The following is a 24,002-nucleotide window of genomic DNA, read 5'->3' on the forward strand; positions in this document are numbered from 1 at the left end:
ATCTAGCGGCGAGAAGTCGTCGTTATCCACGTGAAAGAAAGAAGAAGGAAAAAGAAAGAAGAATGAACTATAAGAACATGAAGAGAGAGATTTCCGTATGGGGTCTAGTTTGTTTGAGGGTTAAATCTAAGAATTCAGTTAGGTTCGTGTTTTAGTAACTCCTCAAATGTGAAGAGTTAAGCTTTGAGAAGATATTTGAGGGCCCAAACTTTAGGAGTTCGGTTAGATATGTCTTTACCTCTACCTTTGCTTACCAACTCTTCAAGTTTGACTGTGAACTGAGCATAGCTCGGATGGTTAGCCTTCTTGTACCGGAACCAGCCCATCAAGATTCAAGTTCTAGACTTGGCATTGGTATTCGCATTTTTCTAGATTCATTTCAGATTTTTTGATGATGTTCATTCAGTTGGAGGAGACATTTTCATCGACTATGAGATGCATGTAGTGTCTTTGTCAATCTCAAGATTTTATGTCGGATCAGTATCTCGAAGATGCTCATATTGGTAGGATGTGTGTGTGCGTGCATGCGTTTATTGAGGTGAGTGTCTGTGAGCATCTGTGATTGTACCGTGTTAAAAAAATTCTTCAGATTGATTATTTATAGCATTTCTAGCTATATAATTTGTACCTACGGTTGAGACGCATGACTGATCTACGAAGGGCGCGCACGTATTTATTAAGGCGGGTGTATGTGAGTATCTGTAATTGCACTGTGTTTATTGGATGTTATGAATGCGGCTAGGGAGTTTAGTACAACTCTGAGGGGGGTTGTGCCCGGCCTTAGACAAGACAGTGAGAAAAATATACTATGTTTCACCACACCGAACGAAGATATACTCCCTCCTTCCTAAATTATTATTTTTCATGGTAATACGTGTCTCATTTATATCATAACGAACAAAGTACAAATCACGTAAAAACCGACATGACAAAACTGAAAAGATAGTATAATATCTCTGAGCTTGGCACCAACGCCCGTCACCTGCCTCCGGCACCACCACAGCAACCACCGAAGAAAAGAATGACGGATCACCTCCTCACCCGAGCTCGACACGGCTCCATCGCTGATATGCAGCTTTGCGGACCTTCAAGGTGGCTCACCAAAAGTGAAGCCTTTGCCGTTGAACGAATCAGACCGGGGCAACACTCCGGACACGCCATCAAACTCCAGATCTGGCACCCCACCACGACTAAAATGCCGAAGGAGGAAACCATACCAGCCATCCATGAACCACAAGCCCAGCACATGCTCCGTCTTCCAGATGTCGTCGATACAGACCACAATCTGCATCTGCTCCTTGACTACCTCCCAAGCTCCGCGACGCCGCTGGAGCAAACGCTGTCGCAACGGCGGAGCCCGAGGACACAGGTCCAGCACGAGGATGCCGCCGCCACCACGCCATCCTTACTTGAACAGACTCGTTTCCAAATCCATCTCCAACCATAGGACCAATGGCCTCGTCGGGGAAGGATCCGAAGAATAGTTATTCAGCGCTGTCATCGTTGCCGCCGAAGCAAAAATAATGAACAACCTAAAAACCTAGACTACGAGGGAGTAAAAATTAATCCACACATGTGGATCCGGCGACCCCCCTCACCACCGACGACCGAAGTTGCCGGTGGAGGGGAGCTGCCGGAGAACGGCGTTGGAAGATCGGCCTCCCTGGCGGCGGCTAGGGTTCCAGCCGCACGGACGTGAGGAAAACAGCCTCAGCCTTTCTTCGTGCAATCACGACCCACTTCCGTTCCTAAATATAAGTCTTTCTAGAGATTGCACCAAATGACTACATACGAAGCAAAATGAATGAATTTACACTCTAAAATATGTCTACATACATCCGTATGTTGTATTCCATTTGAAATGTCTAAAAAAAACTTATATTTAGGAACGGAGGGAGTACATGACATGACACGTCCATTCATCCACGCCCTTAGGTTACCAGCAATGGCGCAATTGCCAATTCTCAGAGAGGCGGAAGGAGCCCGCGTCTCCGACGCAACCCGGCAATGGCGGAAACGGCTGCCAACACGCGCGCGACATGCACAGCAGCGAGGTCAGCGGAGGGGAGCGACTAGCGAGACGTTGCGTCCCGCCATGGAAAACCCAGCTCGATCAGAAGCTTATATATGGCGGTCTCCATGCATTGGAACTCCCCGGAGCTAGCTCGTGGGCTGGTGGCAGGCAATGGAGAAGCTGCCGTGGTCCGCGGACTCGTCGTCGCAGGGTGCGGTCCCGGAGCGGTTCTTCATGCGGCTGGCAGCGGCGTCCCCGACGCTGGTATCGCTGCCCGTCATCGACCTCTCCCGCGGCCGCGACGAGGTCCGCCAGGCCGTGCTCCACGCCGGCAAGGAGCTCGGCTTCTTCCAGGTACGTACGTACGTGCATTTATCCGGCAAGAAGCTGCTGCCCCTTTCTATCGCAGTTTTTTTTTTGAACGGTCACCGGGAGGAGAAAGTCCCCGCCTGAATATATTGCTTAAAGTGGCCAAAATGCAAGTGTTTGATCCAGCTTATAAAGAAAACCGGATCGAAAACCTTAACAGGTTGACCCCGTTTATAAGGGAAACCGGACCGAAAAACCACACAGGAGGGAAAGATTACATAGGGTGAGAGCATATGGACGCCCCGAAGAAGGCACTACCTAGCCAGCAAGCCAAGAGACCACCACCATAAAAGTCGAGTGGAAGTGGTGTGTCGTCGAGGAATCACAATACCAACACTAAACAACTATCCTAACGCACCACACCGGCGTGCGTACCAACCCCTTGGCACAACAGAGGAGCAGCACCAATCAACGAGTGACCCATCACGAACCTTAACTGGAAACTCCGCCACAGCAAGCCGACACTATTAGCAAGGTGGGGAGGCATCGTTGCGTCGTTGTTGAGCAAAGATGAACCGAGATAGCATGAAGAGCACGAAGCTCACCAAAACAGACGACAGGCATGAGAGGGTCTTGAGCTAGCAGAGCAGAGGATGACCAACCCCCAAGGGCAATGGAGGATGAATGGCGGCAAGGAGCTCCCTAGTGACGCCTTCAAGAAGGTGGACGACATCCGAGGATGACGCCGTCACATAGCTTTCGCCTGGAGCATAACCGGTTAAATTCCTAGAGGGCAGAGCCGAGAGCTGCGAATCCGGACCAAGAGACAGTAGTGGCACATGAGCCACGCCCCCAAGAGGGTAAGCGACGCTGGAGTAGCGCCGTTGTGGTCAGCTGACAAGGTCAGCGGGGATTTCTCCCGTAGCACATCCGTCAATGGTGGGCCGCCATCCAAGTGGAGTCGAGGGGCGACAAAGGACAGGACCGAGATGGACATGTGAGGCGGATGGTGAACCGAGGAAGGACGAGTGGAGCAGGCCGACGGTGAGGAGGGTGGAGACGAGGTGGGGTAGTGGAGTAGCGGGGGCCGCTGTACCACAGCATGGGGGTGGGGGCACTGCCGAGTGGAGGTCCTTCCCGGCAGGAACCGGCGGCGTCGGAGGTGGACAGAGGGTGGGGGCACTAGAGTGGAGGTTCTTCCCGGCAGGGACCGGCGATGGCGGAGGCGAGGAGGGGTCCGTCGCTGGATCCACCGGACTAGCCGCAACCCGTCCGTGATGGGCGCGCAGGGGGGCGGGGACGGGGAGGGCGAGCGGGGTGGAGGCGCAGGACGGGTCATCGATGTAGAGGGGAGGGGACGCTGGCACCGGATCTGCGGCCGCCCGGCTTCGGTCGCGCAGGAGGACGGGGTCGACGAGGATCCGTGGGAGCGAGGCGAGGTGGAGCGGGGTGCATCGTCCGCCGGAGAGGATGGGGGTGGCGAGGGGAGCTATGGGTGTTGCGAGCCGAGGGAGAGCTGGATCCGCACCCGGAATCGCCGGATCCGTCGCCGGCCAGCCGAAACGGACAGCCAGGAGGCCGAAACGCAGCCGCGGGCGCTGCCGACGCCAGGGGCCAGGCCACCCGCCCACCTAGCGCCCATAGCAAAGAGCAGTGCCCCGCCGCCGCCGTCGGCCGCGCGGGATTCTTCCGGCGGCGTCCTTCAGCGGCGGCGAGGGGGAGAGAGGTGGGAGACGGGGTGGCGGCGGCTAGGTTTTCGGTCGCCGCCCGAGTCGCCCTGGTCAGAGCCACGCGGGGGCCTTTCCTCGCTTGCTTCTTCACTTTTGGCTCTTTTGGGTACATCCTTTCTATCGCAGTTCAAAAGGCTAATGACACTATTACTGCCCTTTTGCAGCTTTTGCAGGTAATTCACGGTTGACAACACGTACACAAGGCTAAATGTGTAGCTAATGGTTTTATTAAAAAAATCATACACAAATGGCGATACGGCCGAGCTTGAAATGAGTGGTTAGCTATCTTAAAAACAATCAACAAAAAAAATGGCAATACGACTATACCGGAGTTGATATGATAATCATAGACAGTTAATTGGTGGTCACATGCAAAAAATGAATGATAGACATCAGTGAACGTCGGATTTTTAGACGTGGCAAATCAAACATTTTTCGTGGCAAGTTATATTTGTCGGGATGGCAAGTTTAGTTCACGAGCATGGCAAATCCGCCTCCGTTCATATTTTTGTCTGAAAGTTGTCGTACTTGCAAACTACATTTGCCATTCTCGCGCCAACATAATTGCCATGAAAAACGTTTAACTTGTCATGCTACAAATCTGACGTCGGACTTTTAGCATTTCTGAAAAAATTAATTAGTGGCCTTGCTAACTTAGATTTCTTCCATTTGTTATCTCTCCTAAGGTTACATAATACTAGGGTAAAATATTTTGGCACTGTACCACTATCTCCTTTCTTTCTTTCTTTCTTTATTTGGCAAAGAGACACGGGACCATATCAAGTACGAACATACATATATATATAGTTTTTTTATTGCTACAAAGATCAAGTTCTTATTTGTTGCTAAAGTTAAGTTCTTACACATTCCTCTAGCATGTGAACTTCCCGTAAATTATACAGACATCCCAAGTTGCTATTAGAGCCTTAGTTTGATGTTTTGGCAGGAACACTACCTCTTTCAAAAGTCTTGTACTAGTAGTAGGGATCTGCCTGTTTTTGCTTTTTGCTCAGAAAAAAATATGTTTTAGCTTTAGATGTACTCCCTCCGTTTTTAGCTTTGTCGTAAATCGGACATTATAAAAATTCTGGCAAAGTTTATAAAAAAAAATTAACATCTACAATAATAAATATCATTACATTCATGATTGAATATATTTTCACAACATATATACATGTTGTAAATGTTCATATTGTTTTATATAAACTTGATCAAATTTTATAAAATTGGACTCAAGACAAAACTAATATGCATAGCAAGTAACAACAGAGGGAGTACAATAGGGATGTAAACTGGACCACGTTTAAACCCACTAATAGTCTAACACTTCAATTATTTTCGGGTAAAGCTAACTAAACGGGACTTGTCATTTATTTGACATTTACATCTTAGAGTACATAACGATTGCGTGCCAAGATAGTCCAGACATATACTCCCTCCGTACTAAATTATATGGCATTTTTGCAGTTCACTTTGAAATGCGAAACATCTTATATTTTGATACGGAACTGTAAAACGTCTTATATTTTGATAGAGGTAAGAGCATCTTCACTCGTTCGCCCTCCCAGGAGGCATATTTTTCGCCGCTTGAGGGACTGCGGGCGAAATTTTTGGGCCGGGGGGCAAAATTTTCCACTCGTTGTGCCCCCATGAGCATGTTGAGCGAGACGACGTCGATGACCTCCTCGGCGCGCGCCCAGCGGAGAAGCGCGAGGAGACGAGTCGGCCGAGCACGGGCCGGCCACCCGAAGCCAGCGCGGGAGAGCTCGGCGGCGGCAAGCAGCTGGGAGAGAGAAGCAGACGGGGAAAGAGAAGTGGGGGCGCTGCGAGGAGAAAGCGCCGGCCTCCCGAGCTGCCCCCCAGGGGCTGGGTTTGGATGGGATCGCCGGGGCCAATTTTACTCAAATCCGGCAAAAAAACAAGGCTTTTGGGACGTGAGTGGGGCGTTTTTTATCGCCAGGGCTAAAAAAAAGTGGTCCCGGGAGTGTTCTCGAGGGACTGGTGGAGATGCTCTAATACATACTCCTTTCATTCCAAAGTACTTGTCGCAAAAAAAAAGAATGTATTTAAAACTAAAATATGTCCAGATACATCCATTTTCGTGACAGGTAATTCCGGACTGAGGGAGTACGTTATACGTAACATCCTCATCAGCTTTGCGCTTCCAACGACAAAGTGGAACACAATGCAGCATGTAGGAAAGCGCCGTTAATTAACTTATCAGCTCCTGGTAACAACTTTGCTTATGGAAACATACAACAGATGATAATTACTAACTGATTATTAACTAAACACCAGCTCATTTCCATTATCACTGTCCCTTTCACATGGAGAACACATGCATCCTCTGGTTGCACCACTAAACCACCTACCACATAACAAAGGCTATTAAAGGAAGTGTTCCTCTTTACAGTAAACAAACAAATACCCAACATACAGCAAGAAAATACTCCTAACCCACACAGCATTCCCTTCTTCTCATGGCCGTATGTCCGCGACGCATGGCGGCGATGATGATGCATGGAGAATGTGCCCGTCGCGTCACAAGTGGCTCGGCCGCCTCTTGCCGGTGTCGGTCCGCTGCCGCTTGGCGGGCTTGGCCCAGTGGATGTCCCCGATGCCGGGCGGCGAGCTCCCCCCGCGGTCCGAGTGCGCGCCCCACCCGGGCATGGACTGCTGGGACGGGTGAGAGTCCCTCTGGAACGGCGTCCTCGCACCTCTGGGCGATGGCGCCGGGCCCAGCCGGCCAGTGTTGGTCGGGGAGAGCGGTCCTCGGGGGCCTGAGCTGGACGGCGACCCGATGCTGGACCGAGCTCGTTCTTGCCTCTTCTTCTTGGCGATGAACAGGTCGCCAGGGTGCAGCGGCAGCCCTGGGCTGTCGAGGCTCTGGTCCCTGCCGCCTGGTCCTGAATGCCTCGAGTCCCTGTCGGGTTTGGCCCGGCTAGGAGCTTCACCGGCCGACGCGTGATGGCTGTGCTTGCCGCTGCCGGGACCATGCTGCTCCGCTTCAGTGGTGGTGGAACGGCGCTTCAGGCCTGAAGCCAGGTGCTTTGCTGATGGGACAGCCGTGCTGCTTGCACCACCTCCGGGATTCGAAAACGACAGCGAGTCCTTCACCTCTTGGAAGTCAGAGTCTGGGAAGGCGATCTTCATTATGTTGAAGAATAGATTGTGGAGAATCTCAGCTTCTACACGGACCTGCATTTCCATGAGCAAATTAAGATTCTATTACACCAAGCACACACGTTATGATTAACTGGACAAAGATTGCAATATGTAACTACAAGTTAACAGAACTATGAATAGCAAAAGTATGTGGTGACATATCTGATGGTTGTTTACACGTTGGTCTGAGTAAATTGACAACAATCATAGACAACCCCTTCGTATCATCCATTCATGCGTGCAGTTAGTGTTATGAATCCATAACATATACTTATTGCAGACACATCATATATCAAGTTAATGTTAGCTCTTCAGAGATATAAAAGCTGACTATTCTCAAAATAAAACAGGTGTGATCGTGGACACTGTTTCTTGACTCGTGGGGCATGTTTCAGGAACAGAGTAACGCAGTGCTCGTGAGATTAATATAATATCGGTACAAAAGGCAAAAGGGAGGCCTGGTCTAATGCTATAGATTACCTCATGTCTGTAGCCGAAATGTTGAACCACACTCTTCAACATCTGCTGCATGTCCGCTATGAACTCAGCTACACCGCTATACTCTAATCCATCAACTCGCAATTCGATTTTCTGTAGGTCGAGGGTGCTTCCAGCCACACCTTTGGATGAAGAATTTTCATTCCTTCGCCACCAAGAAGCTATGTTGGGTATTTTTTGGTGTCCTTCTTTGCCAATTCTCCTCCAAAGCTTGCTTATTACATTCTTACACTGCAGTGATCAAAGATGAGATAAATCATAACCCAGCAATCAAAAGCTGATTTCTGGAAGGCCAAACAAACCGAGTAAAAGTCAAACAGAAGCGATCCCATGTTCCCGATAATACAGCATCATTCTGCTATGTGATAAATGTCATACGTACAAAATAGAACAGTAATTCTAATTTCTTATTTGCAGAGATCTAATCCCAATATTTACGATGGCCATGAAATACCTCGTTTCCAAGACTGTAAACTACATTGTTACAACTGCTATGGGAACCCAAAGGCATGTCCGGTTCTATTGCAAACCAAGCAAAGGTTTATCTAGCATCGCCAACAAAGGTGATGAGATCGGCGACCTCCAAAATCTTGCTTACTGATCAAACTCGACCAGATGGGAAGGGCTCGGGAGAGCCATATTGGTTCTCACTGGGCAATGTTTGTTTTCATTGTGCATTATCATGTTCCTGTTCACCAAATGGTTCAAAATAAACATAGCATGGGACATTAAACAATTGCCATATTCATGCTTCCCGAAAAAAAAACAAATCTAACAGCTACCCTGTTGCTAACCCTGCTTCCTTGATCTATTGCTGGCACCGGTGAGGTCCAAACAGGTCCCCCATAACCATATTTGCTAAAGCGCAACAAAGTAAAATACTGCAAGTATTCCCAACATAAGTTATCATGGTTGTCTAAGGTATTTCTAAAGAAGAGGCAATGAGTATTTTTAACAGGGCAAACCATCATAGACATACAAAGAAGAATAGAAGGTTAAATGCTAACCTTTCTTTGCATACTGTCAGACATCTTTGTGCCAGCAGAATTCATGACCTTGTTGCTCCAATTCTGCTTGGAGTGCTCAGCAGATCCCTCCCCAGACCCAGACAAGTGGGTAGATTTCGCTGCCCTGGAAGCAGGAGAAGCCTTTACAGATGGCATGTTACGCTTCTGTTTCACTACCGGATGAACTGTGTCTTGCTGCCTGGAAGTAGGATCTGCAAGAGCATGGGCATCTTGCTGTGAATCATAATCACCATCTCCTGGGAATAAAAGGCGAGCACCACGTTGGGGGAAGGTACCATCTGCACCAGATCTATCTTCCTGTTTATCGGTACTAAGTCTTGGACGAGTTCGGAGACTCCTTTTGCGTTTTATTTTTGGCTGCAGGACCTGTTCATCCTCACCATCATCCCGGTCATGGTTCCAGCTTCCTGATTGCTGTAGATCCATATGTGAGTCCCCTGATAATGCAATCTCTCCGTCCTCCAAGTCATCTGACTGTAAATTCATCAGTAAAAAGGATAATTGTACAGTTAACTTTTCATTCAGAACTAAAAAGAGAAAGCAGAAAGAAATAAGTGCCAGGTCTCAAACATACAGTTCTTTTTGAAAAAGTGCCTGGGCGGGAATCTAATGCAGATAGAGACCGCAACTTCTTCAAAGATGAGGAAGGGGCTGGTGGTGGTAATCTCCGGCTTCCAGATGAAGATCCTGTCGAGCCAGCTTCTTCAGACTTGTGACCTTTTCCACTTCCTGTCCCTTGTTGAAGATCGTACCCGTCATCATTGTTAGGCTCTTCTTCCTCCGATTGATCTTTGTTATCATCATCAGGTACTGAATCATCATTTTCCTCTTCCTCTTCAGATTCTCCTGCTTCTTCTTCAGGGTGAGATGGTGTATTCCTCTCTTCATCATCTTCTTCGGACTCCTCATCGTCTTCATCTTCATACTCCCTGTAGATAGAGTACTTACCAGACCCCGTGGGTCGCCCCCTTCTTTTCTCGAGTTTGTCACCATTGTCAGGAGCACTGCCAGATGCATTTCTGGCAGGCTTTTTGGTTAAGCTCGCCACAACACAGTCAACATCTGTAGAGCCAACGCGGAGCCACTTTGGAACCTGGTTATGTTTCATCATATCTCCTGTCCAATCGAATTCTTCATCCATCTGATCAAAGAGCTCGACTTCCTCTTCAGTCCGAGCAATCATACGATTAACTTCCTGTAGCGAAGGAACATCATGAAGACTTTCTTGATACCTCTCTTCATCATGCAGCAGAGTCTCCAGAGTCATGCGCCTTTCCTCATGGGTCGTTCTTTGATCAAAACGACCAGCATTAATGACTTCATCTGCCATATCAATTTTGTATTGTTGGATATTATTGCGGATGAGACTTTCGATTGAACCCATGTATCTGTCCTTTCCAGCAAGGTCATCCTCCAGATCTCCACTTCCTCCGTTCCTCAATTCATCCTCTTTGTGATAACTTGAGATGTTATCAACAACAGCCTCCATGTAAATAACCTTTACCTCCCTAGTCTGCCCTATACGATGGGCCCTTGCAACAGCTTGTTCTTCATTTTGTGGATTGGGATCGGGGTCATAAATTACAACAGTGTCTGCACTCTGAAGATTCAGACCTCTACCAGCAGCACGGATACTAAGCAAGAATATAAAACACTCAGAACCAGGCCTATTAAAATCAACAATTGCTGATTCACGGTCCTCCAAGCTAGTTGTTCCATCAATTCGCCTGTAAGCAAGTTGCCTCCATTGCAAATAGTCCTCCAGGATGTCGAGAAGTTTTGTCATAGTGCTAAAGAGGAGAACACGGTGACCAGATCTATGAAGCTTGATTAAAATCCTATCAAGATTCCACAACTTCCCGCAAGATCTGATAATAAAATCCTTCCCGTAGTAATTCATAAAGGGATATGACAGCAAAGGATGGTTGCAGACTTTCCTCAGTTCCATGCATTTGTTTTGAAGATTCTTATATGTCTTGGCCTGGTACATTGGATTTCTTTGGATACGTATTTTCTCATCTTCCGGGTCAACTCTAATGGTGCCAGTGGATTTGATCCAATCATATATAGCACCTTGAATAGCAGACATTTTGCACCTCAAAACAATAGAGTCCTGCACATTGCATGCCAAGTAAATAAAGCTGTGAGTTTAAAGAACCAAATTACCAACAAAAAAGCAATTAACTTCTAAACTTGTACATAGAATGACAAGGGCGAAGTTATGGTACCTTCCGTGGAAGTGAACCTTCAACATCTTCAACACGCCTACGTAGCATAAAAGGTTCCAAAATTTGATGAAGCCTGTGAATAATAATAACTTTCTTCTCGGTCTCCAACCAATCATCTTCTTCGTTAGGTGTAGGAGCATCCCTCTGAAAAGGCTTTGAGAACCAATCTTGAAATGCCTTCCGGTTGTCAAACACTTCTGGAAGCAACAAATTTAGAAGGGACCAAAGCTCCTTGAGATCATTCTGAAAAAATTGTAAGAATGTATTAAATAACAATCTAAAATAAACAATAACCATGCGGTAAAACAAATACTGTGGCATACAAGAGAAAAGGAACTTCCAGGAACTGAGGCTCCGTCAACATATCAGTGTATGGCTATATGCCTATATCAGCATTAGTTGAATATAATCGGTAAACATTTATTGGGCTTGCCTGTAGAGGAGTGCCAGTGAGAAGGAGACGTCGCTGGCAACGATAGCGATCAAGATCACGGGCCAAGACTGACTCTCTGTCCTTCATTCGTTGGGCCTCGTCAATTATAATGTACTTCCAGTCAATTCTTGAAAGCTTAGAACGATCAAACATAACAAATTCATATGTTGTCACAAGAACATTAAATTTGACAGCCAAAACCTCCTGCAAGATGAAATCCGAGAAAAAAAGGTTCAGAAGCAAATATTTCAACAGAAGCTAAATCAATAATGAAATTCACATACATTTGCCGCCAAATAAGCTTATCTATGAGAAATAATAACAAAAAAACAGATCAAACCCTGCTCAGGTATAAACAGGAACATAGTATAACAGTACCCATGGAATATGCACAGCCTGAGAGAAAGCCCTCCTTTTTGGTTAAAAAGAAGTACCCATGGAATTGAGAAAATTCAACCCCTATACAGCATCTGAAGCGTAGCTTCACTGGTATGAAAAACAAATACCACAATATGTGCTACAGAGTTTCATTTACTCTAAATAAAACCAAGCCATGTGCAAATGATGGCTTTGTGTCTTGTATATATATATGGACAGAGTACAGTTTGGTGAAGAAGTTTGTACGTGCCAGTTACCCATTTTTTGTAGGTCAGTTTCCTCATTTATAGTAAAACCAAGCATACGAATTAATCTTAGAGCAAAAGAAATACTATAATAGAAGACAAGCCTGACGCATAAGGTGAAAGCCTGAAGCGACAAAGTAACCAGTAAGCACATTGTTTCTAAATAAGATAATGCATGGTTTATGACTTTCCCGCTGTTAGCATATTGTTCAGCAAACAGCATAGCTAGGACTGTTATGATTGTGTTTGCTTACAACAAAATATATCTAAAAGGCAATGTGCATCAGAATCTTTGAGTGCTAAAGCATCATAATAAATACAGATGTAGCAACTTACTTGAGAGAACAACTTTTGCCTTTGATCCTTTGCACCAACATAAAAGATGCAAGATGCGGATGGTAACCAATTTAGCAGTTCACTCTGAACCAAGAACAGAAAATTAAGTTAAAACTTATGCTTCAAAACTGATTTTTGTATCACAAAACTGGTACTGGAAAAAAAAACACCTTCCAATTGACCAAGACAGCATTTGGCACTATTATGAGATGTGGTCCATAATTGCCTTTAAACTCCATCAAGTATGCAATCAATGCCATAACCTGTTTAAGCAAAAAGGTGGACAACCATGAAAAGTCAATCCTAGCAGCATGGCATTGAAGGAAGAGTGGGGCAATCCGAAGACATGGTGAAATAACTAAAATCCAGCAGGTGGAACACAGCAAGAAAGGCACACCTGTACAGTCTTGCCAAGACCCATCTCATCAGCCAAAATGCCATTCAATTTATTATTGTAGAGCGAAAGCATCCATTGAAGGCCCACCTGGATAACCAGCAAAACAAAATTGTAAAAACAAATTGTGACAGACTGACAGGTCACAACAATATTAACATTAGTATTAAAGACAAATAGTTGAGTTGAAGGGAAATGATACCAGTTGGTAGTCCCTTAAAGTTCCTAATCTCAAAAGTGAGGGCTGCTTTGTTACTTTTTCAGTCACAGCATGAGCTAACATATAGTACCTATAAGAATAAAACAGGTCAAAGTTTGTTATGGCTAAAAGGTAGATTTTGCAGACCTTGTTGATCTGCACAAACTTTATCCCAAATGTGAAATAGAACAATCTCTCAAAAAAATTGTGAAATAGAACAATTGTTGGTTCCAGATTAGAGAACAATTGTATGTGAAAGTTACTCAGAAGTCGGTAGCATGCATAAATTTAATTTATAGTGCTCTCTGAAACAAATATAGTGGGTCAAGAGAACATTCCAATAGAACCACATTCTCATTATTTAATTACTTACTTGTTAACAGATGCATTTTCCTCCCTTGGTGCATTCATCTCCGAGAATGTGTTTCTTATCATAACCTCCTGGCCAGCACATTGTGCAGCAGCCTTCACTTCTTCTTCAGAAAGACCCTGTTAAACAATCAGCAAACTCATTATTTACAAGAATAGTCACTAGGAACCTAAAGAGTAAAGACTGCAGCCTGTGGCGGATGTGCGGTGCATCGGAGTACAGTTATACCCGACTTCTTTGATAATGCAATATACTCCAGTACAGTTACACACAAAGGATATGGGTTCATACCCTTTTCCCCTTCAATAATAATTGATGAAAGGTAAATAAAGGGCGCATGCTAAATTTGTATTGCTTTGGAAGTTGAACAGCACTGCAGTTAGTTCCAGTTTTTTGGTCATTAAACTTTTTTTTAATTAGCCAGAAACAATGGTTGAGTCTGAAATTGTTGACTCATCCAGTACAGATTTGTAATCTGTCTTCTGGTTACTCGGCGAGCAGTCTAGTAGCCCGATGGGCACTTGGGCAGCCATGGGAGAAGAGAGTTAAAGAAAATTAAGCTCCTACTGATTGGCGGCAATTTCCCAGAGTAGGTGGTTAATGATCATGTTCTGCCACCAACCACTTTTATACAAATGGTTTTAAACAGTTAAAATAGAATGTGATACTGTCCATAGAATCTGACAACCTAAGAAACCAAAGGTGGCGGAAAAGCTAATTTCATTTTCGAAAGAAAAGAATGTCATAATACCTGTGCCCGTGCAGCTGCTGCTGCAGCATTTGCTGCCTCTTCTACTTGTTGCTGATTCTTGGTAGCAGTAATTTTCCCACCGAGTTTATAAAGGTACTCTTCAGTCTGGGATAAGAACGAAGATAGAACATTGTATCTTTGAGCTGCATCACCAGGAACACTGGTTTGTTGTTCCAATAGTATTTGACGATATCGTTCCACATCATTGTTTTTTAGTGCCTCCATTCTTTTGCTTCGATCATCATCCTTTTTCTTTGAGAATTCCCTCAACATCCTTTCATGGTACTTGGCCACTCCTCTGTTACGAGTTATTCGTGCATCACGAATAGCCCAATGTGCTTCCAAAAGCTTCTTGCGCCATTGGAAAATGGATTTCAGCTGCTTCTCTCTCGAGGCCTTTTGCATCTGCTGAACTTGCCTTATAAGCTCGACGCGTTGGCGCTCGCATTGCTTGACAAACTTCCTGTATATCCTATCAGGCATCGCCATTATTTCTTGCTGCACCTCTTCAACTTCATCCCTCATGCGAGCCTGACGCTCTAGGAGTTTCAGCTTTTTTTCTTCAATCTGTAGCCTCAAAACAAGATCTGGCCGGATCCTTTTCCTCTCTAGATTAATTGAAAGCAATCCACTAATCTTTTTCAAGTTATCCTCTCGTTTCTTGCCAAGAACCATCATGCCTTCCTGAGCCAACAAATCTTTCATGTCATAACCAAGTGCCAGACTACCGTTGTAATTTGCAGGGGGCATGGAATCATGTTTCCTAGTAAAGGACGGGAAATCAAATAATGGACCATGATATTTTCTGGGAACATCCCTTGGAGATGGTGCGCTACTTGTAGAGGCAGCTCTTTTTGCCTGCTCAGCATCTGCCGAACCACTATCGGTCGGTACAGATTTTCCCCTTTCACCACTGTAATCACTTCTCCCAGGTGTTCTCTGGATACCCCTTTCTGGTTCCTGCTCAGATTTAATGGGAGCGGTGTTACTTTGTTCAGGTGCAGAAACTGGTAAAATTCTAAGAGGCTCCTTGGGCAGAACTTCCGTCACTTGCATGGGGCCACTTGCAGAACCAGTTTTCTCTTCCGAAGCAGAAACCTCCGCCTTGGATAAAGAGGGTCCCTTCAACAATAGAGGCTTTTCAGGAGCTTTATCACCACTCTCCATGGGCCTTCCTTGTTCATCAGCATTGACTGAAGCAGCCCTTTCACGATTGGGTATTACTGGAGGTCCAGAGACCAGCTGCGTCTGTGGGTCCGGCAGTGGCGGAGGAGACATGATTAATTCAAGAACTTCCGGTGGGAGTGTACGGTCACCACGCTGAGATGCAACAAAAGAGAAATAAGAATTGCAGCAGTATGAGATAGATCAGCTTAAACCAGAGTAAAATTGTACTATACTGGAACTCATGAGGAAAAAAATGCATGAACACAAGACACATCCAAATTTAGCGTTCTTGTACCTTCAGACGCCGAAAAGCTAATATTTGAGCTTTAAGTACATGAAGTTGATGTTTTGTGAAATTCGAATTCGGCCGACCACCTTGAGTTGGGGCCTGTGATCCTCCTGTTTCACCAGGAGTTGCTGTAAGGCCGGTAGCTCGATTAGCCTGCTGCAACTGTCTTGCATACTGCAGCTGCATCGCTTCTGAACTCGCAAGGGTATTCTTTGGATTGGGCTGCTCAGAAATCTTATTCCCGTGTCCAGAACTTTGGGTCATATGCATCATTTGCCCGGCGTTGCCCATTGTCATGGGCGGCCTCACAGCCCTCTCATTTGAACTTTGGGCAGAAAACTGCTGCTGCATCTGCAAGTTGCTCGGATTCGCCATCTTTGTCTCTGCTCCAGCAGAAACAGAAGAACTAGGCGGGGGAGGCTGCCGGGGCTTCAATGGAGCCTGACCAGGATTGTTCCCATTTATTGGGGCATCACTGTTCGCCTGCCTAGGAAGCATTTGCTGATTCTGCTGCTGCTGCTGTTGTTGTTGCTGCTGCTGCTGCTGCTGCTGCTGTTGTTGTTGCTGCTGCTGCTGCTGTTGCTGCTGCTGTGCAGCCATGTTTGTCGTGTTCTGCTTCTGCATGGCGGCCATCCTGGACTGCCAGATAGGTATGATTTGAGAAATGAGACTTGCATTTGCAGGATCAGACAGATCGATTTTCTGCTCCTTTGCCCAGGCATGGATAGCTTGCAACGGGATACCACCCATGCTGGCCATGCCCACTTGACCTTGCATTGGCTGCATCGGCCTCACCATACCACCAGCTGATGACATCTGCTGCCCAGGGATTCCTTGCGGTGGCATAGGAGGCCTCATGTCAGCGCTCCTTTGCTCGCTGCTACCGGCCCGCTGCCCCTGCTCTGGCTGCTTCTCCGCCTGCTGAAGATGCTCGGACTGCCTCTTAAGCATCTGCGCCTGCGCCTGCGCCTGAGCCTGAGCCTGGGCCTGGGCCTGAAGGGACATGAGCTCCTGCATCTTTGCAGGGTTGGCAGCCGCATCCTGGTCCCTTGTGGACGGTCCTGCCATATTCATTTTGGCCTGCTGCTGCTGCTGCTGCTGGAGTTGCATCCCATGGGACTTCTGCTGCTGCATCAGAAACTGCATGTACGCCTGCTGCTGCTGCATTGTGCTCTGGTTGTACTGCTGGCCCGCAACCAGGCCCTGCGGTCCACCGGGTTGGGGCAGGCCCCTCTGACCCTGGAACGGCCCCATCGGGCCCGAGGACTGGGGGAAGCCGCCCCCTCCGCCCATCATACCATGCGGCATACCGGGCTGGTAGGATTGCTGCTGGTGTTGCTGCTGTTGCATCATCGCCTGCAATAACAGAAGGCAACCCGTTCAGAAATCACAACCTAGCAGAAATTAAGTAGTGGCCCAAGAGAGAACTCAAAACCCCAGCCGGAGAATCGCATCGCCGACGTAACATAACAGAGCCAAGAATTCTTCAGAAACAAGCACAGATGCAATTCGATCACAGAGAGGAACAGGGCTGGTCCAAATCGGCCAGAGAACAATCCCAAGATTGAATCGCGCAACAATCCAGACCCAGCAAGAAACCAAGAAGCGCGAATTCGAGATGCAGGGGACCCCCGTCGCCGGAGAAACCTGGACCGGAGACGCAAGAAACATGGAACTGCAAACCGCAGCCGCACTGAACCCCACGAATGGAGGAGCTCGGGCGGATGGGGACAGGACACGCACCCACGGCACGCGCTCGCACTCCACTGGCAGTGGCTACCGTTGCGGCCAGGCAGGAGAAGCCGGCCCCAATAAAGGCGCCGCCTTTTTTTTCTCCCAGATCCCAACGACCGCACGCGCGGGCGCGCGCAGAGGGCACGTTTCCCCACCAATGGCGTCGTCTACTACCCGCGGAGATAAACCCACCACCAGAAAAATAAATTCCAACCCCCTGCCCTGCCGCCGAGGTGGGGCAGAGAGGGCACCAAGGCCGGCTCACCTGATTCCTGGCGAACCCTAGGTGCTGCGCCTGCTGCTGCTGCTGCTGCGACGGCGCGGGCGGCTGCTCCGGCCTCGGCGACGAGGCCGGCGAACTGCCGGAGGGCGCCCCGCCGGGCTGCATGACGGGCGGAACCCGGACGGAAGCTCCTAGATCTGGCCGATTCGGGGCCGCCTCATGCGTCCCCGGCGAGATCTGGGCCGCGGGAGGCCGCGCGGGGGGGCGCGGGGTCGGATCGCCGCCGCGGACGGCCGCCGGCGACGGGCTGCGGGGGGTTCCGGTGGGGTGTTCCGGTCAAGACCTAACCTTGGCTTCCGGCCTGCGGATTTTTCTCTCTTTTTTTTAATGTGGGGGGGAGGGTCGGGATATAGAGCGCTGGCCGGGAGTGACAGATTGCAAATTCGGAGGAAGGGGTGGGCCTTTATGTGAAACAACCGTAGGCATGAAATATGCACATAGCCCCCCCGGGTTTTATGCATTTGCGTTATGGGGGTGGTTTCTCGACGGTACCGACGCGTATCGACCGGTGTCTGATATCCGATATGCGCAAGGACCGGCTTCGACATTTGCTATTTGCGAAATGTTATGTATGGATCTACGCTTTTCTATGGAATACAGTTAATGCTGGGTAGGAAATTCAATGCACGCAATTTCCTGCTAAAGTTGAAATTTATTGGCATGTTTACCCCGTGCTTAGCTTGTGGTCAAGCAAATGTGGTAAGGCGCGATAGGTGCGCTAACGATGAGGTGGGTATATAGTGCGGGTGTGGCAATTACTTTATTGATAGACAGGTGTAGGCCCCTCAAAAAACGCCATGAAATGCGAGGTTTGGGTCTCTTCTTGAGGATACAGTTTATTGTTATGCCATTTTAGTGTACGATTGTTGATTCAGAAATTGTTTTGTACCGGTCATGATGACGTATATCACATAGTGTTGGGTGTCCAATATGCCAAAGCCAAGGTGGGATCAACTGTGGCAATTGTTATCTGCAACATTGGTTTGGAATTTGGACTATTGTGTGTGATTGAGAAATTGTTTTGCACCGGTCATGACATCGTATGTCACATGGTGTTAGATATCCAATATGCTAGAGTCAAGCTAGGATCAACTCTCGCGGGTGCTATCCGCAGCCTTAGTTTGGAATTTGGACTGTTGTGTGTGATGTCTATATTTATGTATGAATAGGTCCTAGGAAAACAACTAGTGTTAGGTGAAAATTCTATATGTGTAACTTTCGTCTTAAAGTTAGGACTTATTGGCATGGTACCCAGGTGGTTAACTTTACAATATGTGTGCTATCAAGGAGGTGGGAGGATATAGTACGCAAGGAATGACTGAGACAAATGTAGCCTTTTTGTTGTGAAATATAAACCTCTTTTTATGGAAGAGTTTATTCTTGTAGGTCATTAAAATATGTACTTTTTTACAAATCAATTCTACGAAGGCATAACATTTGCGCTTAATTAAGCAAGGAAGCAATTATTTATATAGGGATTTATGTATCACCATAAGTTACTCAAGGAGACTCCACTTGTTTGTCCATTGATTCATGGTTATATATTGTTAAAATTGGTACTTTAGTGATCTAAACGCTCTTATATTTCTTTGTGGATGGAGTATATGTGAACCATTATACCACTTTTTATTGATCAATTCCATACTGAAGCCAGGAATCACTCGAGGTTGTAAATCCCACAATAAACTACTTGCCATGAATCATAATGAAAAAAATTATTTGACAGTACGTTGTGTATCAATCATTGTTTATTTATCCGAAATGCAATAGGACCAATTTTGACGTTGTATTTGCAACGTTAGTTGGAAGTTCATACAACAAAATATGGTTCCCTGCTTGTGTGAATATATTCTTGTGGTATACGATTAATGTTAGGTAGGAAATTTGGGGTGTGCAACTTCCTCCGAAAGTTAGGCCTTACTGGAATGTTACCCCAGTGCTTAACTTGTGATCAACCAATTGTGGCAAGGCACAATACGTGTGCTAACAAAGAGGGTGGGAGTATAGTGTGGAAATGAATTATTGGTACACAAGTGTAGACCCCTCAAATAATGCAATGGAATGTGATGTGTGAGTGCCTTCTTAAAGGTTGGAGTTTATTGTGCTACCCGGGTGGTTAACTCTTGATCGAGCAATTGTGGTAAGACACGGTACGTGTGCTATAAAGGAGGTGGGAGGATTTATGTAGTGTGAAAGGAATTACTGAAAGGCCAATGCAGCCTCCTTGTCATGAAATGTAATGTTTCAATCTTTTTTTACGAAATGAGTTTTACTGCTCGGTTGTTGCCGTGTGTAACTCGAGGGAGCAATTAAAAGTAAGCAATGGAGCAAATATTTGTATAGAGTTTCACATCGTCGTAATATCGAGTTGCCTCGAGTAATCATTGTTCGTCTACCCATCTTCTTTCCCTGATTGTGATCCAGCCCAGGTCTGGTTACGGCCTGCCGAGTTTCGGCGCCCTGTGCTCCCTCCCCTCAACGTTGCCCATCGCCGTGCATCTACCAGCTCTGGCCATCCCACTAAAACTCCCCGAGCACCAAATTTCTCTGACGTGTCCCTCCCACTTCCCCCGCCTTAAACAGTAAAAATTGGCTCACATCCGCCTGAGACTCACCGCGTTGTATCCGTCTCGGCTTATTGCCGGCCGAGTCCTCGCCGGCATCCCAAGGCCTTGTCCGCTTGTCTAGATGTACACGGCAGGTCGGCAGCCGGCGCGTGGTGGTGGAAGCGCAAGCGTGCGACGCGTGTCTCGTCCGTCTCCTCGCCCGGGCAGACGGACGGAGCATGGCGAAACGGACAGAGAGACGACCAATTAATGGCCGCCGGCCGCCGGGTTTCTTGGCCGTTGTCTCTGTGGTTTCGGCCAAACAGAGCCTGCGCGTCTTTTCTTTTTTGTAGCTTCCGCAGTCCCGCGAGCCACGATAGCGTCGCCGGTCAACGAGTCTGGCAGGGCAGGCGACAGTAGCGGCAGAAGCACCTATTTTCGCGATATCTGGTGCCGTTTCGTTCGCTTTTCACACATCAGCAAGCAAAGGCGGGGCCAAAAGCTCGTAGCTCACGAGCTTAACGAGCGTTCGATACTACCTCCGTCTTGATTTATTGGTCCATTTTAGTATTTTGTGCCAAAGTTTAATCATAGATTTAACTAAGAAAATAATGACACATGCTATCAAAACATTATATCCATCGTTGGATTCGTATTTTTAACATATTTTTCAGTGACATTAATTTTTGGTTACATGCATTGACATTTTATTAGTTAAATCCAAGATCAAAATTGAGCACAAAATACGAATAGGACCAATAAACCAGGGCAGAGGTAGTAGTTCGGTTCGTTAAGCTCGTGGCTCGCTTCTTAATGAACAGAATCAATCATTGATTTTAGTTCGTTAAACTTAAGGTCTTCATGAACGAGCTAACAAGTAGCTCGTTAAGCCAGTTAATAACAACACAACACATATTTTCATCTTACGTGACAAAATCTCTGTAGCATCTGAGCCCATCGATTCAATCTAATCTACATAGAAAGCAATAAACTAGTCCATTTTCTTTTATGGTCACCACCTTCCTTCTTAAAACCCACATCTATACATCATACTATAGACCGTAACACATCAGAATCTGTTAACGAGCGCTCACAAGCTTAACGAGCTTCTAACGAACCGAGCTGAGCTGGGTTTCTGCTTGTTAATCTCAGTGAGCTTAACGAGCCGAGTAGCTCGTTAATCCACCCCCTACTGATCAGTGGCCATCGCCTAAAAATGTTATTATGACAGGCAAAGCCCTAGCTATATGGACCTTCCCATCTATCGCTCGTTGGTTTCTGAAGGTTATCAATTGGTTTTCTAGCGATTTCTTTCATCTTCTCTTCGGTTTTTTGGGTTTCAACTGTTCTTTTCATATTATTTTTATTAAAACATGACTATTTATTCATTTAATAAACATGTAAGAGCAAACATGAATATGGAACAAATCAACACTTTTAAAATTCTGTGAACATTTTTAAAAGAAAATCGTGCATGAAAACTGAAAGAAAAACACATAAAAGCAAAAAAAAAGCAATAACAACACCGCTGGACATAGCAGTTAGCTATATTACAAATAGTCGGATATGTTGAAGGGAGACCAATGAACTTGGTCTTCTTCAGCAGATATTGAGTTGCATAAGCTCCAGCAGTGTGCAAGGGCTGAGAGTGGCCATCTTCAAAGCATGTTGGTGATCATGTCGGCGAGGGGAAGACAACATCCCACCTCAACTGACAAGGAGAATTCATTAGCAGCGCTGGACTGATACATGCACCTTCAGCACCAGTCTCGAGCATTCATTCGACCTCATCAAGCCATGAGGTGCTTTATTACTGCAGAGAATGTTTGTATAAAACACTCCAGTTTCTCCAAGTCACCATCCTTGAACAAGATTTGCCATTTTTTTCAAAGTCATCTATATTAATTAGCAACCACACAAGTTTGATCTTAGACCAAACAACATTATTGAAGACATGAGAATTTCTAGTTTTCCAAATGCACCATGGAGTAAAAGCGCAAATAGAATTAAGAGCATAATTTTCTTGTTTGGTAGAAAAAATCTCGCCACTGGTAGGAAATCAACACTCACAGGTCTACCAAAGTATATGGAAATAACCTCCGAGGTTCTATGGCAACTATACAATCAAAGAATAAGTGGACAATAGATTTTATCTCATCACACAGAAAGACATTATGCGGGTTTAGTTATGTTGTGTTTCTTCAGATTATCTTAAGTCCTTAGTTTGTTACTAGTGAATAACTAAAGGAACACCTGCACTTTGTGGGTGGGTAAGGGGAGGACCTGATCAGACCAGACAGCTGGAATGAAAACTGGTCCCATCCCTTTATAATTAATGACGCTATAAAGAGAGACAACATTGTATGCCCCCTTTGAGTCATATTGCCAAACTAGTGCATCATTGGTTCTCCGAAGAGACGTGCATTTGGCAATCTGCTCAAGACATTACCAGTCTTCCATTGAGCTAGGTGAGAAAACCATTCCAAAAGTAAGTTTAAAGGTTTGGTCCTCAATCGCATTTGCAATTGTTGAACATCACCGGTGGTGAGTAGTGTAAAGAGGAGAAAATTGGACAGACAAGGGGGATGCGCCAAAACCAAATATCATTCCAAAATATGATTTTATTTCCATCCTCCACCATCCACATGTATCCAAACTTCAAAACCCTGCAAGCCCACATCACTCACTGCGAGAATCGGGAAGATTTAAGGGGTTTGTTGGCAAATATGTTAGTTCTTAATGTACTTGCTAACCATGGTTTTCCAATTTAGTCTTCATTTTTTACGAAATCTTTTAACTCGGTTTCCTAGGAGGCACAAGTTCACATATGTAACATTGGGGATGCCTAGTCCACCATGTTCTTTCTTCATATACAGTAGGTGTCAGTTGGCCGTGAAGCTTCCTATTCCCTTCAAAGTCGCTCCTAACTAACTGTTAATCATATCTAAAGCCCACGTTGCAAATTTGAAGAAAAAAAGGAGGTACACATGAATGCTAGAGAGGCGGGCTTTTATCAATACAAGCCTAACAGGGGAGGACAAAAGTTTACCTCTCTATCCTGCAATCCATTTAAATTTTTTATCAACTATTTGTTCAATGTCCTACTTTCTAAGCTTACCAGTTCCTTTAAAGATATGATATATCCAACATAATTGAACGACACATCTTTCCCTCAACCTCACGCGATCGTGGTGGCTAGGGCACTCTTCCCTCCAAGCTTCATTGTCGAGACTGTGGATCCAAACCTCCTCTCCACATGCTGATCAGGTGGCCGGTGGCAGGGAAGGGGATCACAGTACCTTGGCTTTGGCTAGTAGTTTAGGTATGGACTTTTCCTCGCAGGGGCGGCGCTTCATCTTCGAGCTGGTCTTTCAGGATCTGATCATCCTTGAGTTTTTCCATCATTACGGAGTCAACGATGCTTAGATGTATATTTCTGTCGTCTCCTTTGGGCAACAAGGGTACGATTTCTTGCTATGCGTACGTGGCGATGAGATTTGGTGTTAGGTACTTCAAATTGAGTCAAGGGTTCAATGGTGACGATCATGACTCTGGGGCACTGGTCCTTGTGGACACATGCACAACGACTTAGCGACTGTCATTGACAAGGACAAGTCGGCTCCATAGGAGAGCGGCTACATCGGCACGTCGGTGACTTGTTCTGGCGGCGGTAGTGGTCCAAGATTCTCGATGTATATTTTATTACGCATGGGATGCTTTGTGCTTATAGTGAAACTTTATAATATATCCGGATCCTTTTCGCACACCAAAAACATATATCATATTTGCCAAAGGGTTAATCCGATGAAGAAAAGCTCTAGCTAGAATGAAACATCTAAACTATTCGCTATGCAGTATTTTCTGGAGCAGGAAATCTCTAAACTATTATCCTACCTTGCAAATCC

The 24,002-nt window shown here is 46.1% G+C and overlaps 1 protein-coding gene across 2 annotated transcripts; it reads right to left on the bottom strand.

The window, feature by feature from the left end:
* Positions 1–6,248: 6,248 nt before the first annotated feature.
* On the bottom strand, positions 6,249–17,923 carry LOC109745221 (ATP-dependent helicase BRM). Of its 2 annotated transcripts, XM_020304354.4 has the most exons (15): positions 17,534–17,923; positions 15,541–16,890; positions 14,079–15,398; positions 13,331–13,446; positions 12,961–13,048; positions 12,762–12,848; positions 12,535–12,627; positions 12,365–12,448; positions 11,406–11,609; positions 10,973–11,215; positions 9,319–10,857; positions 9,020–9,218; positions 8,724–8,935; positions 7,699–7,947; positions 6,249–7,251 (listed from the first exon to the last, which is right to left on the bottom strand). In XM_020304354.4, exons 1-15 carry the CDS (start codon positions 17,654–17,656, stop codon positions 6,595–6,597), a joined length of 6,564 nt encoding a protein of 2,187 aa, XP_020159943.1. In that variant the 5' UTR covers positions 17,657–17,923; the 3' UTR covers positions 6,249–6,594. The 2 variants fall into 2 exon arrangements, with proteins under 2 accessions (XP_020159943.1, XP_020159942.1); XM_020304353.4 differs by having other exon boundaries at positions 8,724–9,218.
* Between the last annotated feature and the right edge of the window lie 6,079 nt (positions 17,924–24,002).

This window comes from Aegilops tauschii, chromosome 6 (assembly GCF_002575655.3).
Source record: "Aegilops tauschii subsp. strangulata cultivar AL8/78 chromosome 6, Aet v6.0, whole genome shotgun sequence".
Taxonomy (NCBI): domain Eukaryota; kingdom Viridiplantae; phylum Streptophyta; class Magnoliopsida; order Poales; family Poaceae; genus Aegilops; species Aegilops tauschii.

Coding starts and splice junctions, on each gene's coding strand:
- LOC109745221 (XM_020304353.4), bottom strand. CDS start 17,656: ATGCAGCCCGGCGGGGCGCCCTCCGGCAGTTCGCCGGCCTCGTCGCCG. Junction 12,628..12,761: donor GTCTTGGCAAGACTGTACAG/GTGTGCCTTTCT, acceptor TTGCTTAAACAG/GTTATGGCATTGATTGCATA. Junction 11,216..11,405: donor TCACTGGCACTCCTCTACAG/GCAAGCCCAATA, acceptor CAATTTTTTCAG/AATGATCTCAAGGAGCTTTG.